The following is a 27,209-nucleotide window of genomic DNA, read 5'->3' as shown; positions in this document are numbered from 1 at the left end:
GTTATTGAAAAGTGTCGAGGATGCTGCTATTCACTGGGACAGTGCTTGTATATCTGGTTCTGGTTTATATCAGTAAGTGGATGGCAAGTCAATATAACAGTTAACTTATATAATTTTATCTTTACATAGACAATATTAAAGAGTGACTTTATTTTACATGGGTGAAAAAGAAATGTATATTTTTAAAATAATGTGAAATAAATCCTATTAATTATACACATGGTTCGCTACAAAGAAAAATAGGAGTCTAACCTGTAACAATACAACACACAGGGGTTCGTTTTAAAAAAAAAGTAGGAATAGAACCTGTAACAATATAACACAAGGGAAGACACGAGTCCGCACCCCTCTGTAGTTCCTACTCTTCACCCGTGATGATATTCATTTTCGGGTGAGGGGCTGATATCGCGTATTCATTTAAAGCTGCAATTATCTACTTGCAAATTTGTCTGCACTTATCGATGTACATTTTATACACTTACCGGTATTTCTCGTGGCTCTGCAGCTACCGTCGGCTGAAGGGTTCTTTTGGTGACATGTAGGTGATATTTCCTGAGCAAATCATATGTTTGGTGACTTGTAAATCCATGTAGAATAGCACAACCATGTGTCCTGTGGCCATTTTGAATTTCGTGCTTGATATGGCCGCTTCCAATTACCAGTATGTGTCTGAAGTGTACGCGGGTTTGTTCCGGGATGTTTTGGATGCAGCAAAATATCATATTTTACTGGACAGGTGACATCAGACCCACAACATCGTCCATCATTATCAACACAGATTTGTGGGGTTGATTTATTGGACTAGTTCCAACCCTGCTAGTTTATCCTAATTGCATCTGCTAATTTCCAACTTAAGCCGGTCGTAATGAAGAATAGTTCAATTTTCAAAACAGCTCAACACCATTCAGTTTGTGAGATATTGGAGAAAATGCAATAATTATTCACCAATTTTGATGTCTGGACAAGTACTGTCCCAGGCAGTGCCGTTTGCATTCGGATAGTGTATTTCACCATTGACCACAAGGTAAGATCCGAACAACCTCTAGTCTGTAGTTAAGTGATACTACATTAGTGAAGTTATTAAAATTATTTGCACTATGGCAGTTGCTATCGTCATCAGTAGTCAATACAATATTAGCATTATCTTGTGGTTTATAACTGTAAATATATTAAAGGTCATACAGGTCATGTGACATGCATTCAACACTATTCAGTAACAATTGTAGAATTTGATGACATGTACCCTTAAATGACAATTGTTCATGTTAACTCATACATCCATATTCCATTGGATGGTCATTATTTACATGGCCCGAGAATTACTTATGGCAAAATCAATTTTTGGACAAGATCAGCCTAAAAGTGTGATCCAGTACAAACCAGATTGAATATCATGCTATAATATCACAATGATGGTGGCACCTGTTAAAACAAATTGGTACTACCCAGTTATGACAGGCCTGAGATCATCTTTTCGTTACCCAGCTTAGTACATGGGTACCATTGTAAACTTCCATAGTGAGCAATAATTTGTATCGAGAAGTTTTTTGATGACATTTAATATGCAGAGCATTCAACAGTCGGGACTGAATAGACTATATTAAGTTTTTGATCAATTCATTTTTATTTTGATTTGAATAAATATGCATACATGTATATGACTACAGGGATAATTGCTTCCACAATTTCTTTGGGTTCTTTTTATTCTTTTCAACTCTGTTATAAACATAGATTTTTTCTTGTTGACATTCTAATGCACTTGATTTCTCACTGTACCAAATGCTATATACAAATTCATTCACCATGTTGATTCAAAGCAAGAGTATAATGCATTTAATAGATAAATTCATGGGTGATAACTAAACATTTTTATTATTTATTTATGCAAGTCAAAATGAATTTGATTGAAAAATTGTTTTTCAAAATTTAACGTGTATAAAAACTTTGAAACATTTTCATTGAAACTGTCATAATGAAAAAGGTACAGAATGGGATTTAAATGTAAATTTCACTGTTTATATCATATTCTTATAAAGCTTTGAAACAGACATTTATTTCAAAAATTCATAAGTATATTCTAAATTTGTTGTCGTTTTTCATTAAAATGAAATTCTTATTGATGCACATGCTCCTTGTATTAAATATAAAAATTTCATATTAATAGTAATGGATACAAAATAAATAAAAAGTCTGTCAACTTCCTCCATGGAACTGATGCAAAATTAGCCCTTTGGTCTATTTATGATGCTTTGCATGGTTATGCAATTTCTCAAGAATGGGTGCAACAACTTGAGATGCATTATTCCATGTTGCTGCCCAGCAGAGCTATGCTCAAGCTAGCCTGGTTCCTAACCCCTATATAGCTACTGCCCATTTGTAATTATATGTATAAATAGACATGGGACCAGTTTATACTGAAGCTAGGTGGCATAACTGTAAGCAGCTTTCAGAAAATAATAATGGACCCTTAGTCCAAAACAGGTACATTTTTGCATTATACTTTGTTCTCGTGTGATAACATGGGATTACTGGTATTTATGGCCATATAATTAGTACTGTGAGTCCTGCAGACTGCTTTGAACCATGGCTGATTTAGACCAAATTACAGGCTGATTCAAACCATATTTCTGGTTGATTTGGACCACATGAAATATTAAGTTTTGTATTAAATTTAATTGTGACATTGACAGTAGTTTCCAATATGATATTTCTCATTACTTCCCATGGATGTTGGGCAGTTCAAAACTGCATTTAAGGAAAGAAAACCTTGATTTTCTCTTAAATAATGGTGTTATTCTGTATACAGATCAAATTAAATTATATAAAAGTGTATCTTGCATTGCCACTTTAATAGTGAAATATACTCAAAGCAGCTCATTCACCTTTGTGCAAAATTAAAATAGTTTATTTTATTTACAAATAATCTAAACACAAATATAAAAAATACAATTTTTTCTCTCTCTCCCAGCCTCTTCCTTTATCTCTGCATTTGTCTTCTCTCTCTCTCTGCATTTGCATCTCCTTTGCATCTTTCCCCATTTTTATTTCTCTCGCTCTTTTGTCTTTCTGCATTTGTATTTGGCTCTTTTTCCACTTTCAAAATTTGAAAATTCATCATTTCTTTCAGAAACTGCAGCTTTCCTAATTCCAGTTCTGTTTTTTTAAATAAAAAATCTGCAGTTACTTTAATTTCCTATCAAAATCGGAAGCAAACTTACTAATCAGTCAGAAAGCATTATCATCCAAAATCTCATTTTACAACAAATGCTAAACCAAACTTTTCTTTCTTGCTTGTTTAAAGATGCTTGCACTATCAAAATATATCAGAATGTCTGGCAAGCTCAAACAATGCAACCTTTTTCAGAGACTCTACCAATGCCACCTTCGGAGTAGGATTTGAAAAACATTCACTACATTAGATGACATTGTGAATGCTTGATGATTTAATAACGATTTATAAAATGTGTGAAATTTAAATCTTCACCATTGACAATGAATATTCAGAAACAAAGTCAGTTTAAATTTAAAGATAATTTTTAATATCTCAGAAATATTTTACGGAAATCCCAGATGAGTCCCTCATTTCTGCTATGACTCTGTGGTCTTAAACTAAGTAACAGATAGAAAGCAAAACCAACATATTAGGTAAAAATTTAACAAAATTTATTTCCCTAGAATGCAAAGTGAAAATTTAAAAGGAACATACAGTTTAGTATTTTAAATCCCAATAATCCTAAATGTTCTATCACAGGTTCAGAAGTATAGAATATTCTGAATGAATTCCAAGTCTTCAGTGTGCTAATGTACAAAATGTTGATGTGCTGGAATGATATAATCGAGCTTATAAATAAGGATAGACCTTGATCTAAAATACCAGTAAACAACTTATTTATAACTTAAAAACTTTTTGGGAGAATTCAGAACCATTCATATTGAAAAGTTCCACATCACTTATTGGTGATTCTGCCAAGACTATCCCTATTAAATTATTAAGAGACACTGGAGCTTTCTGAAGTTTTTTTTATTATTAGGTATTTTTCCTTTGTTTGAGAAGTTTTCTTCTGGTGTTCCTTTCCACTGTGTCAATTTGGCATCACACTTAGTTTCAGGACCCATTACAGTTGGAGCAATGACTTATTTGCCTATCAAGGGTATTCGTTTTTACTAGGCAGTGATCTAGCTGGAGATATGGTTGTGGTTAACCCACTTGTAAATGACAAACCTTGTTTAGATCAAAAAGTTGATCCTATTGAGATTGAAATCCCTATTTTATATCCTTCTTGTGCAGTTACCAGAGCTACAACAAAAAGACCTTGAGAATAATGTTGATCAGGACGTTATTCCTTTAGCTGACTCATTTAAAGGTCAGTCTTTTGATGGGGTCAGTTTTTCTTTCGGTCAGGTGGGTTCTTTTATGGTGTGGGATATTTGCAAACTGTCACGTAACAAGTAGGTGCAAAATGCATTTTCAACCCTTTTACTTTTATATAAGCTGGTAGGGCTGGACAATTTTTTTATTCTTATTTCCTTTGTTCTTGTTGGAACATCAGTCTGCAGATGTATTTAATGCTGTGTTTAGCTATTATTTGAGAGGAAACATTTGTTTGTGTCATTCTTTGGAATTACAAAGTGCCATTTGACTAAAATATAATTGTGGAACTATTGTGAATTTATTAAAAGAAGTTCTGGACAGTGCCATTTTGATACAGCAGAACTGTTGGCAGACCATTACATTCTAGGACCTGAAATTCACTTGGAATAAGGAACTTAAAATTTTATTTTATTACTTTGAAAATTAAATTATTTGTTAAGTTTTAGCAAACTTGTTGGGTTTGCTTCTTTCTGTCCTGACAAAATGAATACTGATTTATGCACAAGTCCACCAACAATGCTAAAAAGATATCTTTAAGCTCGTGAAAAATTCCATATTTGGTAAAACAATGGAGAATTTACTAAAATGAATTCAAGTTGACTTTCTTTGTGTTAGTGAACAATATAAGGTTCGAGGGCTTATTGCCGGTCCGGCATTTGAATCCCAAAAGATATTTGATGGTAGACCTATTGCTGTTCATAGTAAAACAGCGAAGCTGGAGTTGACAGAGTTTAGCAATGCCAATGAAAAGGCTGCTGTCAAATTCAAAGATGAAGGCTCTGTAAACCACTCAAAATATGTGAACTTCAACTTTAACAAATACTCGACTGGTTCACTTGCAGGAATATTAAAAAGGTGAAAGGTGTTCCACTGGTTATGTGCAAAAGAATTTCAGGAATGAGATGTATGTGGAATGGCTTCAAGAGCTACATGAATTTGCACACATGGCAAATATGATATGGTGTCAGCAAGATCTCCACTTTTGATCCATCTTGTGATTCGTTCTCCACCACCAGCATTCAAATCATGGATGAGAGCAACATTTGCACATTGACGTGCACAGATGACATTTTGATGTTTTATAAACAAGGTGATGTCGGTAATACGCAGCACGATTTATGCAGCATCAGCATGATTTATGGGTGCTTCAGAAAGCTCTGGATAGGTGTTAGAATCTTGTCATATCTCATGAAGTGTACCAGGCACACAGTAATTGTGTCCAGGAATGTCCTTTTCACCAGGATATTTACTCTGTGGTGTTTCTGGTAATTTTGGTAGTGCAGTATCACCATCACTACCAAGTTTTTAAAACCGTGCATGCCAGACGTGTTTGCGTCCACCAATGGAACTGGAAGTTCCAATAAATGTGAACTTCTTTGCTCCACATCAAACACTAACTCCCATGATTGCTACTCTGCCATTACACATTTGAACTCAAATTGGATTTGCAGTACAAGTTTTCATGTGACATCGCTCACAATAAGAAGCTATGGTTGTATTTTGTACAACAATTGCATTATACAACAGTGTTCCAAAAAATAACCATTCTAGATACAGGCCCAGGACTGGTGACTTTAAAAAATTCACAAGCCTTGACTCCAGTTTTCATATGCCCAAAATTGTTCCTTTTTATTAATATTATTGCACTTATGGTATGAAAAGATGAAAATAAAAACAAAATCATATTAAATTGTCTTGTGTGCAGAGGTCTCACTAGGATTTTAAAACTAGGACTCCAAACTTGGTAAAAATCGTAGTCCCACCAGCAAAAGTTGCAGTCCCCTCCCAGAAACATGTTGAAGTGGCTAAATGTTCGTTAAAATGCCAGGAATAAACAGACACAAAACTTTGTCAGTTTTATTTATTTGTAATCATTTATTATTCTGTAAAAAAAAACTATTAAAATTGTTATCATGTACAAATATCATATTCTGTAACTACAATTTAGTTCACTTTTCCCAATGTCGCATTTCAAATTTTTTTCTGATGCTTGGCTTTGGATCATATTCTTCCACACTAGGTCCTTCTTCTTTGACTTGCATCATTTGTGTTAAGGTCTCATGTTTTGTTCTGGACCTTCCCTTAGTCTTGATTTTGTTCTGCACAATGAAAGGCTTAAGCCTCTCTTGCATGCCATGGATGTCACTTCTGACACCAACACAATCACAGCTAGTGGTCATCCATTTAGTACATACGCAAAAATCTGGTAAAGCTTGACCCCTCCCTGTACACATGCATACCTTTTTACACACACACACACCTGCGTACGCTCGCTTGACGCACACACACACACACCCAATTTCATAGAACGGCCTATATTTAATTCATGCAGAAATGATCAAGGATTAATAATACTAACATGTTTAATAAAACATAGTCCACCAAAGTTGAATGTCTGGCTGCATCAAAGAAATAAGCTGCGTAACTTTAAAAAGTTTGTCTAGTGTCCAATAAAATTCAAATGCCGATTGAACCCAGTTGAACAGGTTATGTATTAGACAAATTATTATCAAGGTTTCACCCCACCCCCATTTCCTATGCATACATACATTGTCAGTAGACCCCCCACCCCCATCCCCCATATGCAAGCATATACATTTGGGATAACCCCTCCTCCCTCTCCATGCGCACATACTAAATGGATGGCCCCATAGGACTGCAGAGTCAGGAAATTTCTGTACTCTTGAAGTAGAGTTGTACAGGCCTCTGTCAGTGTGCAGTTCAATGATTTTATGACTACCTAGCAAGTTGGTGGTCTCAAGATGTCCCATGCCTAGAAAATGTGGAACTTTACAGATTAGAAGAAACAGTAGTTGCCATCGAGTTTAATTTTCCACATTCTTTACACCATTGGCATATAGCAATTGTTTATCAGTGAGAATGAATTTTGTAAATCCAAGGAAAGTTTTTATTCCAAGTACTAAGCCAGGCATCAGGCACTTTCATACCCTTGGCTACTGTCCCATCTGAACTGTCGGTTCTAGCAACTTTAGCAGAGTTCTGAATCTCATTAAAATCTTCATCAGTTTTGTGTTTAACCCAAAAATACTTATCCAAATTTGCACACTGCATTTTGTCCAAGCCTCGACGCACCTTGATTTCGAGATCGCATGCAATATTTATATGGCTACAATCAGAAATGAACACAATAACAGGGATCGCGCTGGGCTTCGCCAATGTCGCAAATTGCAATTTTTTCCTAATTAGTGACACAATATACCATCTGGAAATAATTTTGGTGGTACCATTTTTGGCTGATAAAAACTGTATATACAGTCTTGGCTTTGAAGTGAAGAAATTCAAAGGCACCATGACAGGTCCCAACAAACTCAGATATAAAAATGCACTGGGATCTATTGTTACATAAACAAATCCTTGTTTCATATTGACAAACCATCCCAACAGTGCATTGTTATATCATAATCCGCTTACGTTGGTGTCTGGCCTTGGTACTGTATGCTGTAATATAACCAAAATAGCCATGCAACTGACTAGCTACAATCGACCACCTATGAATGCGATAACGGGAAATGACTTTAGTCAACCAAAGGACAGCAATTTTTTTAAAAAAATGTAAGAGAAAACAAAAAAATATTTTCCTGCAACTTCAAAGAAAACTGATTATCTTTGAAGCACCAATATATACCAAGCAAATAAAAAAAAATATGTCTCAATGTCCTGCAATTATTTGATGTTGCCACTGCAATAACAAACGGGTATTTGTTTGGTCCTTCAAAGAGAGCCTTTAGAGGCACCTTCAATAACACATGCACCTTTATCAAAACAAGCCAATGACCTATGATCAAAGGAAGTCAGCAACAAACTTAAAATTATTGTTTAATTTTTCATAGTGATTAGAATGTATTTATTGTGTTGCGAAACTTTCCTGTTTGCAACAAAAAAAGCGCATACGGAGGACTCCTGTGTGGGTGATTTTCTGCGTCCCAGATAAAAAAAATTGCATCCAGATACGCGTAATTAAGCATTTCCAAGATCTCTGGTGTGTTTATTTGGATCTCCAAAAACTTCACGTAAAGCTATGCTTTCCTCCAAGGTATGAGGTCAGACATGGTATAATTGTTTTAACAATGTCGATCTTACTTGGTGGATCAATAGTGTTAGTGTTCATAAGCATCTTACTTGTGTATTGAGTTATACAGTTTCTGTTTACACTTTTAATTTTGTTCATAGGTGCTGCTTAACATGTTTGACCAGTGTTTTATTGCAACTCCGCCAAAGGACAGCTGAGTTTTACTCAAAGACTCAAAACGCTTATTATCCACTACTCAGTAAGACTTATCAAAAGATCTTGAATCAGTTTATTGGCTGAAAATTAAAAGCGATGTTTCTAAATACTATAGATCATGTCAGATTTGTCAAATGGTAGGAAAACCCAATCAGAAGATACCTATGCTCATGTAGCATTTTATGAACTATTTAGCAGAAGAATGGTAGACTGTCTGTCCCATACCTAAGACAAATTCAGGCAACAAATGCTTGATGCCCAAAATGTCTGCATCCACAAAATATCCAGTGGCAATTCCTTTGAGAAATATTAAAACTGTAACCTTAGTAAAAACTTTGATAAAGTTTCTTTTACACTTCTTTCAAATGAAGATTTAAAGATTAATCTTCTGGGCTGTGTCTCTGATTTCAAATATAAGTTGTCAAAGTCTTGTGAAGTAGCAAGAACTAGTCTTCACTCCACTTAGTTAAAAATGAAATTAAGGTATGACAAATACTCAGGAAAGGAGTTTTCAGCTTGCTGATAGGGTTAAGGCTCACTTGCCCATACCTCAAAGTCATCTTCGGGCTAAATTTTATGGCCCTTATACATTTGAAAAGCAAGTAAGTGACTTAGGTAAATTATATCATTAACACACCATGGAGGCGGAAGCAGAAAAATCTTTGTCAGATACATATGTTAAAGGAATATGTTGGTAGAGATATTACAATTAATCTTTCAGTAATTTTAGTTGTACCAGTTGCACATAGTGAGGATGTAAACAATGGAATGCAACATGACTATAGTGACTTTGGTTTAACCAGGCTTAAAAACTTTCAATTCTACAACCACAGGAATTAACAGAGTAAACTAAAACAGCTATTTTATGAATATGAACACGTGTTTATTGATGTTCTAACACTGCAAATAAAATCAATCTTGACGTTGAGATTGTCGGTTCTACACTTTTGAAACAGCATCATTACAGGATGAATCATCTGAAGCAGGAATGTTTGAAAAAAGAAATTCAATAGTTACCGCAGAATGATTTTATAGAACCAAGTAAAAGTAACTGGAGTTCGCCAAGTGTTCTTGTGCCTAAACCATATAATACAGACTGTATCTATACTGGCTATATAAATGGATTCATACTCTATTCCAAGAATAGACAACAGAACTGACAAAATTGAAAATGCAAAATATGTCAGAAGGATTCTGGCAAATTCCATTCATGGAAAGAGCAAAGGGAATTTCGGCATTTGCAACTCTAGATGGACTTTATCAGTTTGAAGTGATGCCGTTTTGTGTGAAAAATTCTCCGTCAGCATTACAGCATTTAATGAAACTGTTAACATCTAGTATAGATAATTGTGACGAGTACTTCGATGACATCATCTACAACGATACCTGGAATGGCCATTTGGAAAAGATTCAGAAATCTTTTGATATTTAATTTAGTATAAAGTGGGTTTTGCTGTGTTTGTTTCACATACTCCAGACATATTGTGGGGCATGGTCAAGTTAAACCTCTGGAAGTTGAGATCAAGATGCTATGAATATTATCAGAAATTTTGTTCAAATTTCTCCATAATTGCAGATCCCCTGAGAAATATGTTGGGTAAGAAACTCAAGTTTCATTGGTCTGACCAGGAACATCTTGACAAATTGAAGGCCATACTGCTGGATCCAGGTTTAAGTCAGTCATTTAAATATTTGCTGCTTTAAGTGAGGTAGGGGTTGGTGTAGAATTGATTCACGAAGACAAAAATGGTCTAGATCATCTAGTATCCTATTTTTATAAACATAAACAAGTACCAAAGATATTATTTCACAATCGAGAAGGAATGTTTGGCTTTTTTACTTGCTTTGCAACATTTTGAACTTTGGATTATTTCAACTCCTCCAATTCAGTGATCCTTACATTCATTACCGAAATGGAAAAAAAAAATCAGAGATTGTTGAGATGGAGTTTGATTTTTCATGGATACAACATTGACATTAAGCACATCAAGGGGAAAGATAGTCTTATTGCAGATGCACTCAGATGTATAAAAGTACATTATTGCTATATGTATATTTTTTTTCATAAGACATATTCCTAATTCCTATGTAAATATATATAAAATATTGTTTGTGTGTGCTTAACTTTGGTCCATGAATTTTAGTTAATGGTCATTAGTAAAATGCGTACATAGCTACATTTGGCCATGATTGTAAGTTGTAAATACAATGCTGACATAGCGTTTTGAGTTTAGAATATTCTAGGACCCACACCAAAACTGCCTACCCTTCTGCACATGAGATTCTCACGTGAGATCTAACTCAGGTTAGTCTCATGTGCAATTTAACATGCAAATTAGGTAGAACTCACGTGAGCAAATAGATTCTAATAAGAAAATCACATGTGCAGGAATTGTTAACAAGAGCAATATCTTGCTCACGTGAGCCACACCTCGCTCACATGAGCCACACCTCACTCACATGAGCCACACCTCGCTCACGTGAGCAAGATGTGCTCACGTGAGCCACACCTCGCTCATGTGAGCAAGATTTTGCTCACGTGAGCAAAAACAACAAAAAACAACTATAGTATTTAGTTTTTATTGAATACAAGAATTAAACAGAGTAAGATCAATATTCAAATCTAGTAATCATAAGCATATAATTCGAGTTCAATTAGTGATCTTCTAATAAGGTAAGACAACTAGAATATGTATGTATGTATGTATGTATGAATGAATGTACCTGTTATATTAATACATCACATTTATTCTAAACACTTTAAGGTCATAATGAAAGATACTGCTGGAAATTTGCTTCACATGAAGACCATTCTTCACTGTTCCAGAAAATTTGAAGCAAACAAAACGTGTAATTGACATTCCTGCTTCTGAATTTCATTATTTGCCAGTCTGCAACAATATTTTCACTTGGAGATTGTTCTCTTTGAATCAATGCACTTCCTGTTGACCACTGAATTTAAGTTAGCAGGCTCAGTTTTGAACTGTTGAAAAATGAAACCTGAAATGGAAATGAAAATGTTGGTAGAAGTTTTTTTTCTTCTGATCACAGCATTTGAGACATTATGTAAGGTCGATTTTTAAAGATTCGTTTTACAAGGTAAAGGCAAAATACATAATTGTAGTTTGGATTAGATGGCACTTTATCACACTGTGAAAATAGAAGCCAACTGTTTTCCCAAGGACACACTTACGCAGCCAACCCAGTCTGAAAATTCATCCTTTGGACTATGAGTCAAATAGCTCTACCAGTAGAATTACCATAGTTCAGTAGCAAACATATAAACTGCACTGTTGATGAGATATCTGCAAGCCATGTTGCATATTCCAAATTTGACTACTTCTGGATAAAGATGCCAATGTGTACCCGGGTATTCTCCCATAGATAATAATCTGGGTAATAAAACGAACAATTGGGTACCCGTTAAAAAAAAAGTGTTCACAGGGGCTCATATGGTTGCTTACAATTTACTTGTTATACGTGGTCTGTATAATAATACAATCCTTTCTCAAGTGACCTATTTAAGAATCAACGCTGATATTTCAAGCCTGACCATCCTAACTTCATGCCTGTCCATGGTTCATGTGCCAATTTTCTCATGACTTAAAACACTCTTGTTTTCAGATCCTGGTGACATTATCTGGGTCAAATAAAATTAAGCACAATATGAATGTCTGGTTTAACTTGGCTACTGTAACATGCACTTCTTATACCACCATGTTAGGACAAAAAATGAATGAAATGGACAACTATACAGACTGAAATATAAAGATAAAAAAAGTTTGCTACTTAATAACAGTTTTGAAAAAATCAAATAAAAATTAATGCATCTGTAACTTCTGCATGAATTTTACATCAAACAGTTCCAAGAAAACAGACAGGTTCTTGAATGTGAAACCATTTGCCCTAGATTCATTCTATTATGATACTACACACATAGTAGTCCAGCTTAAATAGAAAATAAATGGCACCAGATATCATTTTTAAAAAAAGAAGAAAAAACAACAACAAAAATAACCCGGGATGTATCAATGCAACTGATGGATGTTATGTAACTGAAAAATGTTAGAGAAAAGAGATTTTGTTAAACTTAAAAACATGTTGCACTGGACCGTCATTATGGAATGAATCATGGCAGGTTGAGGATAATACAACAATCAACATTTATGGACTTTATGACAATTCGCAAAAGTTACTGTAGACATGTACACTAGTCGAAATGACTGTTATGCACAAATAATTTATCAATTTCTTTTGTGTCTGTTCTTATCCATACTACTAATCCACACGAGTTCAGCTGATTTGTGACAAAAATTATAACTGCATATACATTTTTCATACAGTTTTCTGTAATAATGGCATGTAATTTATACTCATTGTGCTCAGATTATGATTTTTGCTACTTATATTAGTAATAATTATGCTTACAGCTCTTTTTGGGGTTAGAACATGTGAACCTACAACAAAGCAGTTCAGCTTCACATTTAATACAATTTCCTTTTGATTGTATACTCTGGTAACCAATCGTTAGGAATGATGGGTACACATTAGAAATTTCCAAAAAACTGACATCTCTACTTCTTGAACAGTCCTCTGGAAGATTTCTCCAAAACTTTTAGGATACATTTTTCCAAAATATGTACATTTGCAATATATAAAGAAATTCAAAATCTGGTTTCCAATTTTTATATTTAAAAAAAAAATGTATTGGGGGTCCAATTGTAGAGTCTGAAATGCATATGTTATCATGTCAAAAGATTTGAAGCGTATTATACATACCCTTTACTGGAGTTGGAATTTCCTCTAGCATGGCAATGCAGTTTTGTCTGACTTCTTCCTGTTGCTGTCAGTGTTTTGCACTTCTTTCAAATGATTGCTAACTTTGTTGTGTTCATTAAATTTTGTGACCTTCATGAAATTTAATCTGTAAAAAGATAAAAATTAGTATAATTGATCTTTTTTTTTAATCTATGCAGAACAGAAAGAATGCATTGAAATGAGAAAACGATTTGGTTGGCAAAAGAATCCTAGTCTATAAGTGTATATAAGCATTAAGAAAAGCTGTAATCCTTATCCAATTAAATCTCTTTTAAATTTAACAATCAAAATATTTGACAGACAGGGCAAATGTCTTTTAGGAATAAAATCATGAATTAAGCTACTGCATTTGGTTCTCAATCGTGTATGCTTATCTTGATCCACCCAATCAGCAATAAAATAATAAGAAGAACATTTATGTTTGTACATATTGTTTCAATCGGTAACGCAAGTGCTCATCACTGAGGCGCCCGCATTATTATTGGGGGTGGGGGTAAGAGCCAGACATGGTTGCACAGTTGAATTGTGGAAAGCTTAAATATTCGATGATAGTGTGGTGTAGATATCATTTTTAGAAACAGGAGGTTGAATTATTATCTTTAAGTAAAATCTGAAACAAACCCTTGGCTCAATTTTAAACGACCATGCGAATTTATGCTTATGCTTATAATGTCGATGATTCAGGCTATCCACTTTGATCATTCTATATGCGAAAATTGTAAAAATAAATGAGAAAAAGTAACTTACCTCTTTCTCGGCAAAGAACCAGTCTTTCATAATCCTTGAATTTTCCCTAACAGCACGTCGACGTCTTCCGTTTCGTACTGGACATTAACATCAGTACCGACGTGGACATCTTTAGGTGTTGGTGTTGGTTTCTATATTTTAATAATGTCCACACTCTTGCTGTCAGAATGTTTTAAGAGCAAACATGTTGCAGGAGAATATTAAATAACTTTCTTCATAAACAGCGTGGCCCTTGCTAAGAGAACATGGCCCGCGCGTAAATTTCTGTCTGTTCGGTTTAAAAGTGCTATTCTACATGTACACTTTAGGTCAACATCCAGCATCTGTTGAGTTTATCTGAGGCGCTATAAAGGGTAAATTATTAGTAAACACGTTGTTGTACGCATAGGGGCTTGTATCATTGATTACAATATAAAAGTCAGTCATACATTTAGTATAAAAATAATACTTTTATTATTTTATACTACTGTATGACTGACATTTAAATTGTAAGCAACGATGCGAGCCCTTCTGGTTTTACACTCCTTTGTACACATGTATGCGGGTATTTCTTAATGTTATATTTTATATATCAAATAAATGCTATTTTATTATCTAATGTTTCATAAAAACTGAGCTATACGTGAATTCATATCATTAATAAGTTAATTAATATAGACCAAGTTAATTTTGATGTTTTTACAGTAGCTTGTGCCGAGCCATGCCCCATAGGACACTCTAATGGTTCTAACAAGCCGATTCTTCCACCGTGTACTCTTATAACCTGGGTCACAGAAAAGTTAACGGAAACGTCAGTGATTTGTTTTGTGATTATTTCAGTAGAAAATTTCTTTTATAAAATTTGAAATGACACGATCAGAACATTTAAAAGGCTGCAAATAAGCAAAATTTTCCATTGCCAAGAATATACACATGTAAAACAGTGCGAAACAGCTACACAAACACGACTGGATTAGGCAGTTTCTTATGGATTTATTACATTTTATGTACAGTACATGTTTTTTTTTTTATAATGGTAATGTACATATGCATAGGAAACGGGGTTGGGGTGAAACCTCGATAATAATTTGTCTAATATGTAACCTGTTCGACTGTTCAGTTGGCGTTTGAATTTTGGCGGACACTAGACAAAATGTTTAATGTTACCCCGCGTATTTATTTGATGCCAGACATTCAATGTCGGTGGACAATGTTTTATTAAACACATTAATATTATTAATCCTTTATGGTTTCTGCGTGGATTAAACATAGGCCGTTTAATAGAATATGGGGAGGGGGGCGTCAAGCGTATGTACGCGGGGGGGGTGGGGTGCGTAAAAAAGTATGCATGCATGGGGGGGGGGGGGTCAAGCTTTGCCAGATTTTTGCGTACGTACTAAATGGATGACCCCTAAGCCGAATTACACAATTCAGTAAGTATAAGATTGTATTGACTATTTGTGCGAATGTTAGGCATGGAAGAAAACGACGTAGTTATGTAATTCTCCAATTTTTCTGGAAAATGACTTGAGAGTTTATTAGGCCAAAAGGACTGTGCATCAGTGTTTATTTTTTTTCCAGATATGTGGCTATGTATTTGTTTTACAATTTTATAATGGGGTTTTAGAAGTTTGTGAATAAAGGAGTTGCATCATATGTTTATGGAACATAGGATTCATTTTAGGGCAAAAGTTTTATTTCCTTTTTATATTTGTAAACTGTGTATTTTGGGGAGAGAAACATTTCACCTTTTTACGGATTACTTTATTAAACATTAACCACGATCAGTATGCAAGTTATTAACTCTATTCTTTGACAGCTGTTAAAGTTTAATGGGTAGTCTGGTTATACGAGACCTTAATTCTGAATTGTTTCGTTTTATGAACAGTGAAATGAACCTTAATATGTTCAAATACAAGGAGCCTGTTGGGTCAAAATAAGATTAAAACTCACTGTGAGAAAATAAGTTGAAAATGTTTTAAAATTTAAAAAATACAACAAAGCAACATGAACAAGTGCAAAATAGAAATGATGTCTATTTGACAATAATGGAGATGCTTGACATTCAACATTTACACAAAATATTTAAGTCCAAATTGCTCATGTGATAACTCACATGAGAAAATCCAACTTTGAATAAATTTGAAATAAGTGTTTAATCAGAATCAAAGTCCAAGTTTCTCACGTGATAACTCACGTGAGAAATTAGAACTCTGCCTTATTTTCAAACATGGTTGTATGTAATGGAGAAAGAAAATTTTCTAAGTTCTACTTTCTCATGTGAAAATTTAGATTCTCACGTGAGCAAAATCTGCTCACGCGAGAATCAGGTTAGTTTTTCCTTGGCTCACAAGATCTAACAAACTGCACACATGAGCCTGCAAAATCTACCCAATTTGCATACATTTCTAACAAGGTTCTCATGTGCAGCTTATGAGCAGCTCATGTGAACTGGTGAGATTTTTCTGTACGGGGAGCAATCATCTTTACAGTTTGATGGATTATTCCAGTTAGAAATAATCAGTTTTCCATAACATTTTGTTGCATCATATGTCAGGTGACTGTTTTTTTATATATAAATAGTGATTTTTGTAAACAAAGTCTTATAAATAGTGGTTTTTAGAAACAAAGTCTTCATTCCTATTTAATATCAGTCATTGGGTATTTATGATCAGAGTTTGCAGTTTTTTATAGATATAGTTTGAGAGGAATTTTATTCATTGGAATTACAAAATGCTCATTGACTGTTTGGACTAAAACACTACTTTTGGATTATTGAGAACTCATTCAAAGACATTCTGGGTCATATTATTATGGTAAAGAGGACATTGGAAACTATTGGAATTCATTCAGAAAATAATACGCTTCTTGACTTATGATAATATATTTGGGATTATGTTTTTAATTGTATGGACATCTCTCTACTTTCCGACCATATATACATATGTTGTCGATCTTCAAGTTCCGAAAATTTGAGTTTTTATAGGTTTTGTTTGTCCCCATTGATCTGTTGTTGCATGTGAAAAATAAATAGAATTTCTGGAAAATCGTATAAAATTTCAGTCGGGTCCATATTAAATTTTGTTATGGAGACATACTTGCACTGATTTATTAGGATTCTGCTTGTTCTGCTTCCAGGTCTAAAGTCAAGTGAATCATACTCCCATCAACGTGGTATACACCTTTTGACTGGTGTCCTTGCCATCTTCCCTACTAGTGATCCTTGCCATGTTTATGTTTGTCCAGTATCTATGTGTTATTTTGCTATATTGTTGTGTATTGCTATAACTTCATTTTCTTATATGGACTGGCTATTATTGATCAAATTTCTTGGTTTTCAGTTGACTTTCTACTTGGATTAAATGGGATTGAATTCACAATGCTGTGTCTTGAACTTTAATTTTGTATTCTATGGAAATAAATTATATGCTGAATTTTACTTAGATTTGTCGCTTTTATCTGTAAAATATTGTAAGACCATAGAGTCATAACATTATTCAACGGTAAACTTTGCATATTAATGACTACATTGCTTATTATGGCAAGTTACCTTCAGCAGGTTAGATATTTCACCCCATATGTCAGAACAAAAGTGTGTGTATGTATGTGTACATATATATATATATATATATATATATATATATATATATATCTTTAGACTTTTTAAAGATTTTATATATATATATATATATATATATATATATATATATATATATATATATATATATATAATCTTAAAAAAGTCTAAAGATATAGATGTTAGATTAGAAACAAATTCTTATTTATGAAAGAGGTGACTATTTAATCGTTAATTACACTGGTTTGTGGGGTCAGTTTCCCTTGTATGGCTGAACTCACCAGGGTACAATCTGGTATTCTTGGACTGGTGAGGAGGAATTTGGATTGTTTGGATAAGATAGGGCCCATTTGTGGACATGCAGTGTATATGTGTTTGGCTTTTGCCACTATGACAAACATGGTTTGGTCAATCCGGGTATTTTGCCAGCATTCATAATCTAACACACTCCAGGAAGTCCTTTAGTGCTATATCCTGCCTGTTTGGAGGCTTATGATGTACCGAACTATTAAAATCCTCAAAAAGTATGAAAGTTTGACTCCCCTGGAACTTACAGACAGATACGATGAATTGAACTAAAAGAAAGATACAGATTATGAAATTAACTCCTTTAAAGTAATAATCTCATTTTTCACATCAGTAAGCACAGGAAATGAGTGCCGTTGCTCACAGTGGAGAACAACTATAATACTGTATAAAATGGTGTAGCCTTCTGTGTTGTAAATTATACATTGAAAAGACGTATATACATATTCTGTGAGTGATGTCCCTTTACATCAAGTCAGAGGTCCTTCAGGGTAGATATACATTATGCACTCATATTTGTCATGAAAACTGTTTAAGCAAAAAATCCCAAAATATGTTTGGTCTCTATTAACAAGTGACCTGTGTTTATAAAACATGAAATCTGTGTTATTTACACATATAACTCAGAATTCCTTCCAAAATAAACTGTTTACTCTGAATGACTGCTTCCTTTAGAGCTCTTCCATGCATAAAAGCAATGTTGCAAGTGATGTGTCAGTTCATCTATTGTCATAACAGATTTGGATGTGGCGTTTTTAAAATGAAAGGTTTTGCATATTTACTCCAGAAACATGCTTTTACCTTATATTTTATAGTTAAATTAGTAACCTCTAAATTTATTAATATTTGTACCAGATGGAAAATTAGGAAAAATGTGGCATACAATAGCAAGTATAAAAACGCGTGAAGAAACAAATATTAGCAATCGATCATTTTTCATCTCATGTGGCCACATATTTTAATGACGTCTAATCACTGTTTGGATACTGCCTGTCCACTATGTTTTAAATTCTAACATTATCTGTAAATTTCATTAATTAATTGTAATAATTTTTTTTTGTTCCTGGGTGGTGTTATTTCCTCATTGCTTGTGCCTCAGAAGTATAGAAAATGGCTATTATTCCCCACAAACTTTGCTTTTGTGACCATGACAGTGATATTTTGAAATTTACCTTTATTCTAGAACATTCCAGATAGATTCAGTGCTGAGTAAACTTGGAGTAACTTATAGAACTTTCCATTAATATAAATAGTAGTATAAATACAGAGGCCTTAAGCCCACCAGTTCAGTTCAGTTTAGTTCCAGCTGCCTAAGTGAATACATATCTGCCTTTTTCTGAGATGGCATCAAGAGGCTGCAAGCATCCAGCAGATGCATTTTTCTATGTCTTCGGCCAATTTATCAAGACAAAAGCTAAAAATTACTCTGTGCAAGCAACTGCTACAACTGCTAAGATGTGTGAGGCCTACAAGGCATATTTCGGCATGCCTGTCGGGGATCAAGACAAAACTTGGGCACCTCATTTCACCTGCAAGCACTGCAAACAATCGTCAATCTCGACAAACTACTCACTTCAAAATCTTTGGTGGTCATTTTTATATTGCTTTAGTATAAATAAATGCTAATTTTGATTCATATGTTGTTATTTTCTAACTTTATGTGAATGAAAAGACACAACTTCACCCGTTTTCTCCTTGGGAAAAGGTAAATTTCGAAATATCACTGTCCTGGTCACAAAAGTAAAGTTTGTGGGGAATAATAGCCATTTTCTATACTTTTTAGGCATAAGCAATTATGAAATAACACTTGCTACCCTGGCACAAAAATTGTGTTGCATAGTGTATAATTGATAAATGCATAGCATGTTCATCTGTTATAGCTTAATGATCCAGTTTTATGTGTTGTTTTTTGGTGCTATTTATGTATCTATAACGTTTTATAAAACGTTGACTAGAACATCTTCATACCTTTTACACAATGACATTTTTTCATAACATTTATTTCCTATAAATATTTTAGCTTAACATCCTTTATAATTATTTCAGTTAAGTTCAGAGGTGCATTAAAGCGAATGCGTTCACAGATTTTATGTGTTGGTGATGTTTGCTTTAAAATAACTAACAAAAATCCCTGGAATTTTGTTGAAATTATACGTTAGTGACACTGACTCAACACTGCCTGCTTGCTGTCATATATTCTCCAACTTAGCATTTAACACAAAAATTTTCACTTTAATAAGCCTATTTATCCATCATTCTTATGTTGTCTAGTTGGTTCTAATGGAAATGGTGCTAATCTGACATCCAATATGGTCCTCACAGTAGCCATCTCAAAATTCTTGTTATCGCTACTCTTGATGAACGGAAAGACACAGTGACATCGTGTTTCCAACAGAAAACTCCTTATAATGTCCAGCTGGGTGCAAATGAAATTGGTGCTGATCTTAAGTTAAACATTGCCACCATAGCAGCCATCTTCAAATATTTTTGTTGCTACTCCTCTTGAATGGAAAATGTTATTGACATGAGAATTTCACCAGAAGACTTCTTATGATGTCCAGTTGATTTCCTAAGTGAAAATGGTGCTGATCTGATGCCCAACATGGTTGCAACAGTGGTCATCATGAAAATCTTATTCTCATTACTCCTGAATAAAAGATCGTGTCATCGTAGGGTTTTCACTAAAAGATGTTCTCTGATGTCTAGTTGGTTTTAAATGAAAATGGTGCCTTTCTGATGTCCAGAATGGTCACCATAATGACCATCTTGAAAATCTTTTTATCACTATGCCTTCTGAGCGAAAAGTTAATCTTTCACGGCGTTTTTCACCAAAAGACTTTTTATGATGACAAGTTGGTCGTAAATGAAAATGATGCCTCTTGCACACACAATATGGCTGACATAACAGCTATCTTGAAAATTGTGTTCTTGCTACTCCTCCTGAATGGAAAGTCATATCAACATGTTTTTTTAAAAAAAAAAACTAAATGTCTTATGATGTCTAGTTGTTTCTAACTGAAAATGGTACTGCCCAGAAGTCCAATATGCCACCTCAGGGAAAATCATGAAAATATTGTTATCACTAGTTATCAGCATGGGGTTTTCTCGGAAAGACTTCCTAGATATCACGTCTTATCGTTATTGTGCTTTCATCAAAAGACTTTTTATGATGTCTGTTTGGTTCATAATATATCCTAATCTGATATCTTGTATGGCTACCATGACAGCCAGCTTGAAATTCTTGTTATTGTTCTTTCTCCAAAGTCTTATCCACATGAGGTTTCAACCAGAAAACTTCTTATGATGTCTTGTTGGTCCTAAATGGAAATGGTGCCGAAATGACTCCAGTATGTGTAGCACTGCTGCAGAACATTTGAAAATCTGGTTGTTGTTGAAGTGCATCAGAGATGGTTTCAGCATTCAGCAGTTAAAAGGAGGAAATGATATTATCATGAATTCCTGGAAATTCTTCTCAGCAAGTAGAGCATCAATCCCTTTGAGGGACTCTTGTTTATGCATTAGTGAAATCATGCCCCGAACCACTCATACATACCAGTAGAGGTTTGGCAGGTAATTTATTGGACACGCTATTTGGTGGCTGTTGATTTTAAAAACAAATCCCAGTCCCCACCTTGATGACATTCAAATGGTCAGTCCCATATCTATACAGTCTCTAATTGTTTTAGCCCCTGCTTAAAGCTGCTACCAATATCACTAATACGTGGCTTTGGCAAATTCCGTATAGAGTTGGCAAATTCCGTGTTTTGGATAGAGAATACACTTTGACCTCACACACCAACATAACTCTCGAAATATATCGGTGGGAAAGATTAGAATAAACACAGACTACTAAGAATGCAAGCACGTCTTGAAGTTCCAAACATTTAATTCAAGTGATAGATGTTCTGCATAATCACAGGGCCTGTAGTGTATCAATGCTTACCATTTATCTATAATAATACATGTATTATATATAGTATATGTTTTATAGATAAATTATAATCAACTCTACGAGCCACTATGCATACCCATCTTGTTAATTATATGTTTTTAAAATTGTTTTGTTCGTAAGATAAATCTGTGCCTTTTGCTTAAAAATAAGAATGTTGTCAGGCATCTACATGATCATGCAGTGGCTATAACGTTTGTTTCTTTTTTTGTCCATTTACCAATTTTGACCAAATCTTTTTAACTTTTTAAGAATCTAGCACATTTTTATCATATCTGCCATCTTATCTATTATTTCGGCCATTATTTTATCATACTTGGGAATATCCAAACAGATTCATCAAAGTAGTGAATTTTTTTACTGTGCATCATGTTGCTTCAAGGATACCTGTCTCTGTGTTACCACATACCTTTTAATGATAATGTGGTATTATATGCAAGGATTTGTAATTCCTAATCTTTACTTTGTTTCCAATGGTTACCAAGGATAGACCATAATGGTGAATATTCTTATGTATGATGCAGTTGTAACTGAAATTCAGTACCCTAAAATTATTTCAGAAAGTGTCAATTACTTCTGAATTCTATCTGGAATATTTGGGACCAGTAAGCTATTTATTGATTTATTGTATTATGTGTCTAGGTGTTAGGTGACATGTATATTAGAGATTTATTTACTTGTAATCTTATAAAGTATTTGTAAAAACAAATTTCTTCTTTTTTTTACTAGCTGACTATGCTTTCGGGGATTGTGTTACAGCACCCTCTATTGCTGGAGCTTTTCACAATGATTCAGGCACAGGGCCTTATTCAGAAGGAGTGGTCCTCCGATACCTGTGTAATCAAGCTTATGACCGAATTCAAGGTGGAAGCAATTACTACCAATGTTCTAGTGGAGTCTGGACAGGTGGAAATTTGAAATGTACACTGGGAAGCTGCACAGCTATTGACTCCCCGTCCAACAGTTACATTATTGGTCCAGCTGGGTACTATGTAGGGGAGACAACCACATTCAGCTGTCATGAAGGGTACGAAATGATTGGGGATGGTTTGATTACGTGCATGGCAGATAGGACTTGGTCTCCCGAACTTCCAGCTTGTGTCAAGGTCACGTGTCCAGAATTCAATACTCCAGATGCACAAATATTCCAAGACTTCAGTGGTATTCGAAATGAATTTGGGAGTAAGAACAAGATTACTTGTAAAAGTGATACTTTTCTTCAAGGTCCACAATACATTTCCTGTCTTGCCAATAAGACATGGTCAGGGTCTCCAAGGTGTACATTACCTAATTGTGGTAATCCCCCGGCTTCGTATGAACCCTGCACAGAAGTGTATTATACTGATGGCAATACAAATGTTGGTTCCCAGGTTGAGGTAATTTGTCTTGAAAATGCAGTTCCATTTGGTGTAAGTCCATTTTTGATTTGCAGTGTTAATGGTTCATGGAGCCATGAATATCATTGTTTATGTGGATGCATAGTTGACTCTAGTGATGCAAACTACACTGGTAACAGAAGTGTGATGCATAGCAGAAAGATTAATTGGTCATGTCAGGATGGAATATACTCTGTAAGTACATGTTGGAATGGAACTTTTAGCCCTTCAGTTAACTGTACAAAGCTAACCACAACCACAGAATCAACCACTAGTCCTTCGCTTACCAGTACAAAACTAGCCACAACCACAGCATCAACCACTAGTCCTTCAATTAACAGTACAAAACTAGCCACAACCACAGCATCAACCACTAGTCCTTCAATTAACAGTACAAAGCTAGCCACAACCACAGCATCAACCACTATGATAATCATCGTGAAGGGCAGTAGTGGAGTTGCAGATATAAAGGATGATGTTGCAAGAAATTTCCCAAACACAGTAAGAAACTTTTCAGGCAGCATAACTCTGCACCATGGATTACTTACAAATGTGTTAATTTTCAATGGAACTTTGCTGTCTCTATTGTGGAAAAAATTTGCCTGAAGAAGTTTAATAAATGAGATTTAAATCTTTCAGAGAACACAATCTGTGGACTATTCACCAAAGTACCTGAGCCTCCATGGGTAGACTTGGAGGGGAATGATAATCCAGGGAATGCATGATAGATGTCTATGGCAAAGTAAATCCAATTAATAGCTGGGTATTTTTTCCCACCATGTGTCTCTGTAGGTGGAAAAGTCACAGGGGATGTCATATCTCATTTGTCACACCTAGTCCATGCTCAGATTCCAATTGCCAATATGTAATGTGGAGCATTTTGTTCTGTTGAACTTCCATTGCTTTTTTATCTTTCATTATTTTTGTATTTAAGATTCACTGTGCAAGTTCACATTGGCTTACACATTGTGCAGACTATGGCTCAGACATTCCAACCACAGGGTCATTGAGAGAGAGGAACAAGAGAACCCAGAGGACACTACCAACCTGAATTGGGCAGACAAATATTTACTTTTCTGCATGATGGAACCTAGGATAAAACCTGGTTAACAACAGTGAAAATCTGGCAGCTTTCAAAATTGCCCTTTGCATGGTGGCACAAAACCAGTAATTTTCACAGCTGATTTGTTATTTGTTTAAAAATACTTGCTCAGATGCTGGCCCCAAATCCATTGTATTCTGAAATTAGTCCTGAACAATTAAAGCATTTTGCATCACTACTGCACTATACAGGACCCACAGGATTCCTGGTCCCTCAGTTCTGGTAAGGTGGGGTGGGGGGTATTTTGCCCCTGGTTTTCACCACCTCAAGGAGCATATGGTTTGCATTTTTCCAAAACATGGTCGCCCACCAGACACCCAGACTGAAAATTTTGTTAGTCAGCAATTACATCTGATTTTCCAACTATTACTTTTTAAGGCTATTCCAGTTGAGAAATATTATGTGTAATGTAGGATTGGATTTCCTGCAGTTTTATGTCAGATTAGTGCATAAATATTTTTCTTTTCATATGGACATGTTGACAGCCCATTTTATTAATTTGCATCCTGGCAAAAATGCTTATTTGAAAACCCATGTCATCAATATGTTTTGACTTTAAGTTACCTGGTCGCTTTGTTTTGGTTTAAAGTTATCCTGGGCTACAATGCTATGAATTTTCTAACACATACATTGAAGAGTGCTTGATATACACTGATAACCTGAAAGAACCTATTCATTGTAAATGAAATACAGTCTATTGTCATAAGGTATAATGAAACTAAAATATGGATACATAATAAATGAATATTGTATCCACTATTTAATACTCACGCTTGTGTAAAGTATTACTGAGCCAAACTCAGTTGGGGGTATGCTCCCAGTGTATGGTGTTAACCACTTCCACACATCATGTCACATCCAGTCATGTCCATTGAAGATTTCATTTCCACTCAGTCATTTTTGAAGGACTTCATGGAATGAAACCAAGATATGTTGGAGGCTTGACATTAGGAAGAGGTCAAGTTTCATTTTCACAATTTTCTTATGGCCCCTATTTAACTTACAACTTTACCATGAATCACATTTATAGTGATCATTATGTAGCATGGTGCAGATTTTATCATCCCTGTTGGATGATTAATGTATACACAAGAAATAATCTTACTCATTATCTTAGATATGATCAGAGAGGCTTAGAAAAGAGATGTTTCACGTAATCTTGAAAGGTCTGTTATTATCCAAGCCTTTTTACAAAAGGTGGAGGGCTTTTTATTAGTATTTCCATTTATCTATTCATTTGTCTACCCAACATACTTCCATTTTTACTCTGCCATTTGAAATAAAGGGTTGAAACTTGGTATATTTGTGTATCATAATTGCACTGCATGTTTGTATCACTTTGGGAATCCTAACTTCAGATCAAGTCACAGCTCAGTAATTATGTTTTCCATTGTATTTTCTCTTCTGCATTCTATAACTTTAAATCCAGTTTTGATAAAGGGTTGGCCCCATTGCTATCAGTAGTCAGACTTTTACTTTGTCATAATATGTGCTTAGCAGAATTTGACCAAATTTGATGGAATCTTGTTGTTGATATGGGTTTAGCACCTTTTTCAGCACATGATAAGCTATTCATGGTTTGCCAATATATTTGGTGGAGGAAGATCTCTGGAAAACCCCTGGAAGAAACACTTACCCAGGGAAGTTATGGTAAGCTTTCTTACATACCCACGTTGGCTGAGCCTGAGACAGATATGAGATGTCGGTGATCTGTACAGGCCAGCACCTTAGATCACTTGGCCACCCAGGGCCCTTGTTGGAAAGCACCATGGCATAAAAACCTTTCTCATTTGTACAAATATGTTGATCTGTTGTAATTTATGGCCACCATTGCTAAACTATAATGAAAAGAATTCAAATGACTAATTCTGAAAACCTGCTAAGCAAAGTTTGACTAAATGTGACAAAAATCATTTGGCATTAAGGGTTTTCAAATTGTATTGATGATTCTGATTCACCATCAGTAGAAATTCCAGTAAATGACTTTGAAAAACCACTCAGAGTTTTAAAGTATTTAATCAAGATCATTCTGACATAAAAAGCTTTTAATTTTATACAAATGATGTCAATCTGCCATCACATTTGACTGATGTTACAAAAGTTTTATAAAAAAAACAACCTTCAACTGTTTAATAACTTCTAAAACAAAATACATCACAGATTCTGATGAAGTTTCAGAACTATCATAACATGAAAGCCTTTCAGATTTATACAAACGATGGCAATACAAATATGGCCATCGTTACTAAAATGTACGAAACACACAACTTTATCTACAAAAAGAATATAAACAGAACTTTACCAGCTTTGATGGAAAGAATCTTGTAATACAGCCTTTCCATACAGGTAGAATTAAAAATTATACTTTTCAGTTTCTTTGTACACTTTTTTGATGCACAAATAGTTATATAAGTAAAACTTACAGATTATAAGTTTAGTTAATTCTTACCTGTAAAAATTGGAAACTTTTAATGAGCAAAAATGTTTTCCATACCAAAATGCTACAAATAAAGTAGTTTACTTAAATTAGATGGTATGAAAATTTTTACAAACCTTTTGGTACATTTGTCATGGTTATGTCATTTGGCAGAGATGATACTGTTTCTTCACTTGGACTATAATACAAGGGTTACCGATGGAATATTTACTCAGGCCTGCCTTGGTGGTGTCCTTGGGGATAACACTTAGCTCTCATTTCCTCTGCATGATATTGACAATATTGTGTTGAGTATTCCCT

General features: G+C 34.6%; 1 protein-coding gene and 1 long non-coding RNA gene across 2 annotated transcripts; one reads left to right on the top strand and one right to left on the bottom strand.

Moving 5' to 3' along the window:
* On the top strand, nucleotides 1-26,972 carry LOC149805177 (beta-2-glycoprotein 1-like). The gene is made up of 2 exons (XM_089948062.1): nucleotides 1-72; nucleotides 22,724-26,972. Exons 1-2 carry the CDS (start codon nucleotides 21-23, stop codon nucleotides 23,974-23,976), a joined length of 1,305 nt encoding a protein of 434 aa, XP_089804188.1. The 5' UTR covers nucleotides 1-20; the 3' UTR covers nucleotides 23,977-26,972.
* On the bottom strand, nucleotides 11,261-15,072 carry LOC149805178 (uncharacterized). Its single transcript, XR_016414795.1, has 3 exons — nucleotides 14,184-15,072; nucleotides 13,398-13,542; nucleotides 11,261-11,618 (listed from the first exon to the last, which is right to left on the bottom strand). It is a non-coding gene; the product is annotated as an uncharacterized LOC149805178 (long non-coding RNA).
* Nucleotides 26,973-27,209: the final 237 nt, after the last annotated feature.

The sequence above is a fragment of the Sinohyriopsis cumingii genome, chromosome 2 (assembly GCF_028554795.1).
Source record: "Sinohyriopsis cumingii isolate HCF-2022 chromosome 2, ASM2855479v2, whole genome shotgun sequence".
Lineage (NCBI taxonomy): Eukaryota > Metazoa > Mollusca > Bivalvia > Unionida > Unionidae > Sinohyriopsis > Sinohyriopsis cumingii.
Note: the sequence above shows the minus strand (reverse complement) of the source record. Positions and strands in the feature narration are given on the sequence as shown.